This window comes from Choloepus didactylus, chromosome 1 (assembly GCF_015220235.1).
Source record: "Choloepus didactylus isolate mChoDid1 chromosome 1, mChoDid1.pri, whole genome shotgun sequence".
NCBI classification, from domain to species: domain Eukaryota; kingdom Metazoa; phylum Chordata; class Mammalia; order Pilosa; family Megalonychidae; genus Choloepus; species Choloepus didactylus.
Genome location: NC_051307.1, coordinates 96,031,330 through 96,043,564, shown reverse-complemented (window position 1 = coordinate 96,043,564; position 12,235 = coordinate 96,031,330). Strand labels below are relative to the sequence as shown.

At 36.1% G+C, this 12,235-nt stretch overlaps 1 protein-coding gene across 5 annotated transcripts in view; it reads right to left on the bottom strand.

The window, feature by feature from the left end:
* ACAP2 (ArfGAP with coiled-coil, ankyrin repeat and PH domains 2) overlaps positions 1 to 11,998 on the bottom strand; it is a 253,999-nt gene extending 242,001 nt beyond the window's left edge. For 4 of the 5 annotated variants that reach the window (XR_005217201.1, XR_005217202.1, XM_037837936.1 and 1 more), the window contains exon 1: positions 11,669 to 11,998. Coding sequence is in view for 3 of the 5 variants with exons in the window: in XM_037837936.1 (XP_037693864.1) it covers positions 11,669 to 11,721 (53 nt within the window). In the remaining 2 variants the exon portion in view is untranslated. The remainder of the gene's footprint in view (positions 1 to 11,668) is intronic. The other variant, XM_037837931.1, reaches the window with a different exon arrangement.
* Between the last annotated feature and the right edge of the window lie 237 nt (positions 11,999 to 12,235).

The following is a 12,235-nucleotide window of genomic DNA, read 5'->3' as shown; positions in this document are numbered from 1 at the left end:
GGGCAGAATCAGGAAAACACAACTTTTACAATGATGGGAAAAGCTACGAGAGCCCTTGAAGGACCATCCCCATCCCCTCTGACATTGTGGGGAGGCAGCCTGAGCTCCCATTCTGGGTCCCCATTGCTGTTTAGAGGAAGCAGAGTAACCCCTATTTACTTACTGGGCTGCCTGTATGTCAATGCCCATCTCTGAGGGGTGGGGAGCCATAAGTGGCCTGAAAGATTAAATCTGGACAGATCTGGCTTGCCCTCCTAGAATTTGCCCCGCAGATTGAAACAGCTTGAAGACTGTCAAAGCAGTGTAAAAAATAAATTAATTAATTAAAATAAAATAAAATAAAATAAAATAAAATAAAATAAAAAATAGAAACATTAAATCAAAGCAGCCTGGGCAAAGGTTTATCTACCAAAAGACATAAAATGGGGGGTGGGGGGGGGGGCATGGTAGAGGGGAGGGAGTCTCTACTTCATAGGGAATACAGGGGTTATTCAAATGCCTGGAAATGAGGGAACTTCTAAGGCCACAACCCCAGGCCCAGGACAAGATGCAAGACCAGAAAAGAAAGGACCCCACACTTTCTCCTTGGGTTGATCTTCTTGGTAGTAAGGGTAAACTCTGAAGAAGAGCAACAGCCAACACACAGTCAATCTGCAGACTATGAAAGGTATCTGGTTGGTTTGGTTGGTTTGTTTTTGTTAGCTTTTGCAACTCAAGGGAAGCTCTGTCATATCACCAACGGGATAAAAACTTAAAGAACAGACAGCCCAGGGACTAAATCCCAGAATAAACCCTTTAAAATATTAAAGTATACAGTGCAAAAAAAGACTGCACAACAATGTGACTGGGAAAGCCATGTGGATCACACTCCTCTTTGTCCAGTGTATGGATGGATGAGTACAAAAACGGGTGCAAAAAAAGAAAGGGACCCACTGTTCTTTTTTACTTGACTTGTTCTTTTTCACTTTAATTTTTATTCTTATTACTTTTGTGTGTGTGGTAAAGAAAATGTTCAAAAATTATTTTGGTGATGAACGCACAACTATATAATGGTACTGTGAACAACTGATTGTACGTTTTTATGACTGTATGGTATGTGAATATATCTCCATAAAATTAAATTAAATTTAAAAAAAAAAGAGAGAGAGAGAGACTGCAAGACAAACAAAGAAATAAGAAATGATGACCCATCCAAGGGAACAAAATAAAAATCCAGAAACCATCAACAAAGAGGACCACACTTTGGACACACCAGACAAAGACTGAAAAAAAAAAAACGATCTTCAATATGTTCAAAGAGATAAGGAAAACATGCAAAAAGAACTAAAGGGTATCAGGAAAACAATGAAGGAACCAATATGAGACTCTTAGTAAAGAGACAGAATTTTTTTTTAAAGCACCAAACAGAAACACTAGACTTGAAGACCACAATAACTGAAATACAAAATTCCCTAGAAAGTTTAAACAGCAGATTAGAACTTGTGGAAGAAAGGATCAATGACTTCAAAGAGAAGGCAAATGAAATGATTCAGGCTGAGAAGCAAAAAGGAAAAAAAAAGAAAAGTGAACAGAGCCTAAGATCCTGTGGGACATCATCAAGCGTACCAATATATACATTATGGGAGTGCCAGGAGAAGAAGGGGACAGAAGGAATATTCAAAGGAATAATGGCAGAAATTGAAATTAAAAAAAAAAAATACCTTTTACAATCACATCAGAAATATAAAATATAATGGGATAAATCTGACAAAAGATGTGAAAACTACAAATATTGCTAACAGAAATTAAAGACCTACACAAAAGGAGAGCTATGCCTTGTACCTGTATTTGAAAACTCAATATAGTCAATAGCGCTAAGTCAGTTTTCCTCAGACTGATATTGAGATTCAACTCAACCACAAGGAAAATTCCCATTTTTTTTAGAACCTGATTCTAAAACTCACATGGAAATGCAAAAGACCTATAACAGCCAAATAAAACAATAAGAAATACAAAGTTGGAGGACTAACAGTACCTGATTTAAAGAATTGTTACAAAACTACAATAATCAAAATGCAGTTTGACAATAAAGATAAATAGATCAATGAAATCCAGAAACAAACCACACATACATGCAAAACTAATTTTTGACAAAGGCACAAAGGTAATTCAGTGGAGAAAGGTTAGCTTTTTCAACTATTGTGTAAACTGTCAACTATTGTGAAAACTGTATTCCATAAGCAAAAAGAAAAATTTACTTGAATCCATATCTTGCATCATATATAAAAATTAACTCAAAGTGGGTCACAAACCTAAATGTAATGCCTAAATTATAAAATATCTAGAAGAAAACAGGAAAAAATCTTTGAGACTTTGGGTTAGGCAAAGATTTCTTAGATCACACCAAAATCAAAATCCATAAAGAAAAAATTAACAAACTGAACTTCATCAAAATGAAAAACTTCCGATCTTCAAAAGACACTCTTAAGAAAATGAAAAGACAAGCCAAACACTGGAAGAAAATCCTTACATAGCCAGTATCTGATAAAGGGCTTTTATCCAGAACTTAATGAATTCTCAGAACTCAATAATAAAACCAAAAACACAATTTTTTAAAATGACAAAAATTGTGAGCATACACTTCATGAAAGGAGATATACAGATGACAAATAGGCACATGAAAACAAGCTCAATGTCATTAGTCATTGGGGAAATCCAAATTAGAGCCACAATGAGATACCTTTACACAACTATTAGAGTAACTAAAAATTTAAAAGACCGACCATACCAAGTATTGACAAAGATGCGGAGAAGCTGCAGCTCTCCTAGACTGCCAATAAGAATATAAAATGAAGCAACTGCTTTAGAAAATGGTTTTCTAGTTCGTTAAAATGTTAAACATACATTTACCATATGAGCCAGCAATTGTACTCCAAGGTAAATATTCACAAGAAATGAAAACACGCATCAACAAAAAATGTTCACAGCAGCATTATTCATAATAGCCAAAAGGAAGAAACAACCCAAATGTCTATCAACTGATGAATAAACAAAATGTGGCATATCCATACAATGGAATATTATTCAAAAGTGACATCACCCAATAGGAACTCTCAACCTTTGGAATATATATACATCTATATACACATCTATATGTATACATCTATATACATATAGATGTATATATACACCTACACATACAATCACTTTGGAATGTCAGGCAATTTTTTTTATAAAGTTAAACATACATCTATCCTATCACCCAGCAATTCAACACCTAAATATTTATCATAAAGAAATGAAAAACTATGACCATAACAAAAAGAGTTGTACAATAATGTTCATAACAACTTTATTCATAATAGTTAAAAGAAACATCCAAAAGTCCATCAACAGGAAAATGTATAAACAAATTATGGTATACTTATATAATGGAATACTACACAGGAATTAGAATGAACTAGTGATACATGAAACAAAATAGACAAATATCATAGGCAAAATGCTGAGAATAAACAATCATTTAATATATACACCAAAGTGCATGATTCTATTTATATAATGTTCTCCAAAATGGAAAACTAATCTATGATTAAAAAATTAGAAGAGTTGTTGTCTTTGGGTGGCTGGGAGAGCACTCTAGGGAGATGGAAATATTCTATATGGTAATAGAGGTGTGCGTTACACACAAAAGTACACAAATGTGTTTCAATACATGTAACTTTTACCTCAAAAAAAAATCTTATTCATAATAATAATGGAGGAGGAGAATGGGTAGAGATAGGGATGAAACAAGAATGGCAGCATGATGATACTTGTTGAAGCTGGGTAATGAAGGTTCACTAATACTATTCTATTTATACAGATTTGAAATTTTCCTTAACAAAAAATTAAAATAAAATTTTAAAGTACAGCAGGCCTGGGGAGTAATTGGTTCAGATTAGAGCAGGAAGATGAAAAGACAAGAATATAGGAAAGTGATAGACTACTTGTTATACACAAATGCATTGAGGAGATTTACTGTTCTGTCAGAATTTGGAGATACAATATGGAAAGTTATTACACAAAAATATGACACAATTATAAACTCTAGAAAAATCAAGGATTATAAAGGATAGGAATATAACCATAGCACATTTTTTAATCATAGTAAATTAATATCTAACTCAACTATGAATATTTACATAGTTATAATTATGGAAAAATATTAATTTATGTACAAACAGTGATAACTGAAAAACAGAGAGAAAAGAAGTGTATGTATGAGTTTGCTTTACTGGGATTTTTAATATTTTTGGAGGTAGGGAGGCATATAAGCCTAAAATATTCTATAATAAGAGATCAATATTTTATCTAAAACTTAAAAAAAAATAAAACATGAGGTAATAGCCATATAAACATTTTACTTAAATATATATATATACACACACACATACATTTTTTTTAAATAGTGGTATACCTGAAAACTAGCAACTAAAAGAGTTCAAGACTGGAAATCAGAAATGAGGAGAAAGTGGTCAGGGATTATACTATCTGGCTTTTTTAACTAGATGTCAAGTATTACTTGGGTAAAAAGAAATTATTAAAATATTACAAGAAATAAAGTACATTGAATTAAGACCAAAGAGACAGTTTCTGGATGTTAAAATCATAAAATAAATGAGAAATAGGAATAGTTCAGTAAGAATAATTATGCTTCAGTAAGAATTACTATTCAGTATGAATAATTACTTTCACATAAAGCTGAGGAAAAAGAATTGTTAGCAGCATCTCTGTCCCACAAATGGAAAAATTTAGTGAAACAAAGGCAAAATCTATACAATTTATAGGTAGGAAATATATACAAACTGAAGTGAAAATTCTTCATAATGCAAAAGATGACAATGCCCAGGGATAACTGCCAAATAAAGTTCTCAAACTGATGATTTGTTTCTTCAAATATGATCTACAATTCAGATTATGGGGGAAAAATTCATTCGCTAGGGGAAAAAAAAGAGTCCTCTAAAATGAAAAAGAACATAAAATAGGCCCTAAGTAAACTTTGAACACGGGCTGGATATTTGATGATACTAAGAAATTACTGTTAAGATTTTCTGTGATATGATAATGGTTGTGTGGTTAGGTAATTTTTTTTTCAGTTTTTTTATCTTTTTAGACACACACATATAAATAATTATCAATGAAATTATATACTGTCTGAGATTTGCTTCAAAATTTTACCAGAAGCACAGGGTAAAAAGTAACATCACCACCATGCATTAATAACTGTTAAAGCAAGGTGATGGGTACATGAGAGGCTTCTTTGGTTAAATTCAATTCCTAAGTATTTTGTTCTTTCTGATGCCATTGTAAGTAGAACTGCTTTCTTTGCAAGGATATAGAAATATAATTGGTTTTTGAACATTAATCTTATATCCTGTAGCCCTGCTGAACTCAATTAATTATAATTGATTTTTTGTGGGTTCAACAGATTTTCAATATAGAAAATCATGTTATCTGAAAATACAGTTTTACTACTTACTTCCTTTCCTACACGGATGCCTTTTATTTCTTTTTCTTACCTAATCTGTCTTAATCTCCAGTACAACACTGAATAGAAGTGGCAAGAGAGCATATCCTTGTCTTGTTCCTGATCTTAGGAAAAAAGCACTTTCAATCTCTCACCATTAACTATGGTGTTATTTAAGGATTTTCTGTAGATGCCCTTTACTCAGGTTGAGGAAGTTCCCTTCTATTCCAAGTTTATTGAGTATTTTTATCATGAAAAGGCATTGTATTTTGTCACAGGCTTTTTCTGCATCTATTGGAGATGATTGTGGTTTATGTTCTTTATTTTATTAATACAACTTGCATCTATTCATTAATATTCTATTAATACGCATTATATCGATTGAGTTTCATGTTAAAGCAACCTTACATTCCTAAGGATATATCCAACTTGGTCACAGTATACAATCCTTTTTTATATGTTGCTAGATTCGGTTTGCTAGTATTTTTGTTGAGGATTTTTCTATCTATACTTATAAAGGATATTGTTGTGTAGTTTTCTTTTCTGGTGATGTCTTTGTCTGGCTTTGGTATCAGGGTAATACTGGCCTTATAAAATGAATAGAGAAGTGATATCTCCTGTTTCTTTTGGAGGAGTTCGTGAAGGATTAGTGTTGTCACATCTTTAAACAACTGGTAGAATTCACCAGTGAAGCCATCTGGCCCTGGACTTTTCTTTGTGAGAAGCTTTTTGATTACTAATTCAATCTCTTTATTTTTTAAAAGGTTCTATTCAGATTTTCTTCTTGAATCAGGTTTGGTAGTTTGTATCTGTCCAGAAATCTGTCCATTTCATCTGGGTTAACTAATTTATTGCCATATTATTGTTCAAAGTATTCCCTTATAATCCTTTTTATTTCTGTAACTCAGTTGTGACAGCCCCTCTTAACATTCCTAAATTTAGTAACTTGAGTCCTCTTTTTCTTAATCAGTCTAGCTGAAGATTTGTCAATTTTGTTGATCTTTTTGAAGAACCAACTTTGGTTTCACAGATTTTTCTGTATTATTTTCCTATTCTCTATTTCATTTATTTCTGTTCTATTCTTTATAATTGCCTTGCTTTTGTTTTAGTTTATTTGTTCTTCTTTTTCTAATTTCTTAAACTGTAAAATTAAGTCACTGATTTGAGATCTTTCTTTTTAATACAGGTGGTTATAGCTATTAATTTCCCACTAAGTACTTCTACATCCCAGAAGTTCAGTATGCTATATTTTTGTTGTCAATTGTCTGAAATTTCCTAATTTCCCTTCTGATTTCTACTTTGACCCACTGTTATTTAAGAGTATCTTGCTTAATTTCCACATATTTGTGAATTTTCCAGATTTCCTTAAAAATTTTTCTAATTTCATTCCACTGTGATCAGAAACTATATTTTGTATTATTACAATACTTTCAAGTTTATTGAGGTTTGTTTTAGGGACAAAAGTATGGTCTATCCCAAAGAATGTTCCATAGGCACTTGAGAAGAAAGTGAGTTCTGAAACAGTTCTGTGAAGTGTTCTACAGATGTCTGTTACAGTCTAGTTGGTTTATAGTGTTGTCCAAGTCTTCTATTTCCTTGTTGATTATCTGCCTATTTGTTCTTACCATTACTGACATCTCCAACACTATTACTGAATTCTCTACTTCTCCCTTCAAATATGTCAATTTTTGTTTTATGTATTTTGGGGCTCCGCTGTTACATGCATAGTTGTTTATAATTGCTGTGTCTTCCTGATGGGTTGACCCTTTTATCATTATAAAATGTCCTTTTTCTCTAGCAACAATTTTTGCCTTAAAGTCCATTTTAAGTGGCATTAATTTAGCCACTCCGGCTCTGTTTTAGGTACTGTTTACATGATTTATCTTTTTCTATCCTTTTACTTTCAACCTATTTGTGTTTTTGAATATAAAGTATGTCTTGTAAAAAGCATGTGATTAGATCATCACTCTTATTTTACATAATAAAGTTTTAAATAAATAAGGCCAAAATACATCAAAAGACATACCCTCTTCTGAAATGGAAAATATGACTTCGAAAACTAAAATATTCAAGAAGAGTTAATAAATTTTGAAAAAAACAAGGGGAAACTTGTCCCACCAGATATCACCATAGACTATAAAGTACTGTAACTAAACAATTAATGGTGTTTACATAAGAATAGAAAAATACATCAGTAGAAAAAAGCAGAATCCAGAAAAAGACCCATGTATATAGAATATATATTTTAATATACAATAGTTGCATTTTAAATCCATGGGGAAAGGATAAGTTATTCAATAAAAGGTGTTGGAACAAATGGCTTACATCTAAAAGAGAAGAAAATTAGATTATCTCCTATATTTAAAAATGAACTCCAACTGGATTACATGAAACTAATATTACTATAAAATGATTGGGAAAAAATCCCATTTTGTAATAATGGGATGGGGAAGACCTTTCTAGGCAATACAGAAAAGCCAGTGTTTAAATTTCTGCACGATAACAAGATGTCATAAACAAACAATTAATGCAAATTTAATTAATGCTATGGAAGTCTGGCTTGATAGCTTAAATGGGTAAATTCACTTTGGAGGTTCAGAATACCCAGTTTGGGATTTCTTTTAAACATTTGAAAAATGAGGATAATTTCTACTTCACAAGATATTTTAAAGATTAAATGAGAGTAAACTTAAAAGCATCAAGTATGAGGTCTGCCACATTACAAAAGCTTGTGCTTCCTTCTTTCAACTCAAGTTGATGTTGCATTAAAAGTAGAATTGAGAAGGCATAATGAAGAATCCAGTTCCTGTATTTTGGTTCACAATAAAATTACTCTATAATTCCATTCTACCATATCTGAGATGAAAACACATTCATATTTCCCCTCATCCCTTGTAGCTCTCTATGTACAAGCTACCAGTTGTTAAGAGTGGATCTGTTCTAATGAAGGAAGGAAGGTAAAATGGCTTCCAACTAGCACTGGCACCAGTTTAGTTACAAACATAACCAACGTATAGTTATATTTTATTCCAACGTCTTGCACCCACAAAACCTTTCACACAAAAGCACTTCACAAAAAAAATGTTAACCTAAGTTACTAAACAAGGATCATATCTGAAATTGAACCTACAAGTGAAAAACCTTCAAAATGGTGCACCATAAACATTGCTAAAGGATAAAAATTACATGTATCAGATAAAGACTAAAGTGTTTGACGGCTTACTAATTCCAACATTTTTATATATGAACACTGCTTAGGGCAAAAATCTTTCACAATTCAGAAAGCATTGATTAATTCTGCTTTTTATTTCAAAACAAAATATTCACTTTCTGAGTGAACCAGAATATGTTTAAATAAAAGAATAGCATAATTTTTATAAAAATTCATGAAATTTTAGAGAGCAACTCCATGTACAATTTAGTGTCCAAACAAGTTCAAACATCTTCAACAAATGTTGTTCAAAATGCATAATTCCCACTTAAAAAAAAAAGTACCCTTAGATACATTCCCGTTATTGCAGATTTTTACATGAACAAGATTTTGACCTTTAAGTTACTTTAGCCTTTGTTTAAAAGGCTAAAAAGGCAATCCAAAATTACACTGTGCAATGTGCCCTAAATCAACACAAGCAAAAAAAAATTAATTGGAATATAAAAGTAACCACTGACTTTATTCAAATTACTAAAGATAATGTTGTAACTGAAACATCTTTCCTCCCTATTTCAACCAGTTCTATTTACCTCATTCATTCAACAAGAAAATTAATGTTTAAAGTTTGAATAGTGAAAATTTTTTTTGCAAGATTTGTCTTTTGCCTTAATTCTGCAGCATCGAAGGCAGTTAGGTCCACATGCCGGAATTAAATGTCACAAGATTCATTTGGGAAGGAAAATAAAAATAGGAATCAATTTAAAGACAGCACAATAGATCAGGACACTACAAAGAATTAATGCAGCTGCCTTATTATTAAAAAATAAGCCAGGCTCTCACAAACTTTGTATTTTGATATGAAAGTTTCAATAAATCACCCATATAATACACAATACTCTTAAAAAGTCAAGTTTTTCTTATACACAGAGCATGTGAATAAAGAGACTTATGAAATGTTCTTTTTCAAATGCTATACACATGTACAACATAATGGGATTATAGAAAAACTAAAAATTAGAAATGTGAATGAGACTTTCTCGGCATTCTTCCCTCTCTTGCAAATCTAACCTAGTCCCAAAAAATGTATACAAGATATTGAAGTTCTTGGAATCTTGGTATCTCTTCCCAATTTGCAGCAAACAATAATTGGAATACTGGAAACAATGCTCCTGAAAATTTCTAATATCTTAATTAAAATACAGTAGACATTATATTCAAGTTTAACAAAAGTTCACTACAATATTCCGTCCAACTTAATCAGTATTTTATATTCAATGATTGCCTTATTTAAAAATGGTTCATGACCAACATCAGCGGCTCCAAGTATTTTCAAGTCACTTCTCTCAAGTTATTTTATAAAACATAAAACTTAAAATGTTAAACAAATTGAGCACAAAGCCTCATTCTCTAAGAGGAAAAAGACATGATTACTTCACTAAAAAATATATATATACACAGCTGAATCACATTAACAAAATTTTCACAAAAAGCAGAACTTTCCAAAGTACATTTTAAAAATTATTTCATTTGACTCACCATCCAGGAAGCTAACCTGCAAGGCTATCCTAGACAACCCATTTGTGTCTCTTTCGCGTCACACACAACATAAGAAAATACATCTCAAAAACTAATAGTAACAATAGCAATAAACCAAGCGGTTTTTTTTTTTAACAATAGCCCAAAGCTCCAATAAAATTAACACCAAAAAATATCAAAGGTCAGAGACAGACAGTGTCTTGAATTTTCTCTCAAAAGTAGGATTTCCTTAATTTTACTAATTCTTTTCCTTGAGTTCACTTAAAGGAGAATGGGAAATTAACAGTGATAAGGATGACAACAGTTAGTTCTCTTGCGGAAGATGCAAGAATTGACAAACCAGGCTTAGCAGAGAGATCAGGGGGCACAAACACAATACTCACCGGGAGAAGCTTTCAAGAAATGTCACTATCAGAAGTTTTATGACCCTTTTTTAAGGTCTAAGGAGAGCCCTACACATCACAAATAAAATACAACCTACAAAAACTCCATTCTCCAAAACAAATCAAGAGTTTCCTGTACTCTGGGCACCTTCAAGGACTGACACCTCTCACATGGAAGGAAGGGCAGCCCATGGGAATCAGAGTGCCACCACGTCCGTCTATGTGGCAGATCCACTGGGAGCATCCGACTGTGATCCGCGGCCCTCCAGAGCCAAGGCTGCTGGAAGAGGAACGTAAATGCAATCGTCAGGGCCCTCCTACTTCCGTTCTCAAAACAGAAATGCGCTGTTTCTCCTAGTCCTCACTCCCAGCCCCTCAGTATCTCTCGACAGCAGTCCCCAAAGTGCTTAAGTGGAAAGAAAAGCAAGAGTAATGGATGAGGGTCGATAAAACGCGGTTGGTCGAAGCACCCCCACCCCGACTCCCGAACAAACCGACCGCCAGCGCCTCTAAGAGCCCCTCTGCAGGGGACACAGGAGAAGCAGAAGTCGACGTCCCAGTTCGCCCCCTACCCCTTCCTCCCCGAGGTAAGGGAGGGGAAAAGCGCAAAGAGGAACTAAGTGATCTGCAAGAAGGTGTCCCAGAAAGCACCCACACACACACGAGGGGGTGGGAGAGGGAGTGGAAACGAAGGAGCGGAAGAGGAAAGGATAAGCAGAGCAAGCAGAGGATGGCGACGACGGCGCGCGCCCGCAAAGGGTATGGGTCTTCGGGGAGGCGGCTGCACCCCACTTCCTCGAGGCGGGAGCGGGTGCGCCCGGCGAGCTGGCGGCCTCTGGGGCGCTCCGCCCGGGGCAGAGGGCGAGGAAGGTGGATGAAGGGGTGCCACCCTTCTCCCTACCACAGCCTCGCCCCTCATGAACGGTCGGTCGGGGGCTCCAGTGCCGTGGCCGGGTCGGAAGCGGTGGCAACGGCCGCTCGCCCCGTAGGAAGGCGCTGACCGGCGGGCCCTCGGCCGATTCTACCAGGCCGGCTTTCACGCCCCCAGCGCTGGGGAGGAAGCAGCTGCCCGGTGACCCCGGCCCAGCGCCGGGCAGCCCTGTCGATTACCTGAAGCGGGGCGAGTCCTTCAGACACTCCTCGAAATCCACCGTCATCTTCATCCTGCCTCCGCCTCGCCTCGCGGGCGGCACTGGAAGAGCCGAGGGATCAGAGGGAGCGGCCGCGCTGGGGACCCAGACGGCTACGGCGGGTGCACGGCAGGGACACGGCCAGGGCTAGCGCTGCACGGAGCTGAGGAGAGCGCCTCTTCCGCTGGTCATAGCACCCGCGAAGGCGGTGGCGGCAGCAGCGACAGCTCGTCAGGCCCCAGTCCGGCCCCTCTTCCTCCCGCCCCCAGCAGAGAACCAGCCCCAGTGAAACCGCCCGGGAGTGACAGCCGCAGCCAGCCAGCCACGAACCCGTCGGCCAGTGGGCGGAGCTTCCGGTAGCACCGCCTGCGGGCGCTCTGGCAACGCGCCTAAATGACTGTAGAACCAGCCAGTGAGCACCGAGACCGTGGGCGCCTCCTTGACACAGCCGTCCCCGAGGCCAACCAGGATGTACCGGCGTCATTAGGCGGGACGCACAGGATTGCTGGGAGGCGGACAGCTGAGGTTCCTCGGGAAGGAAGTCACG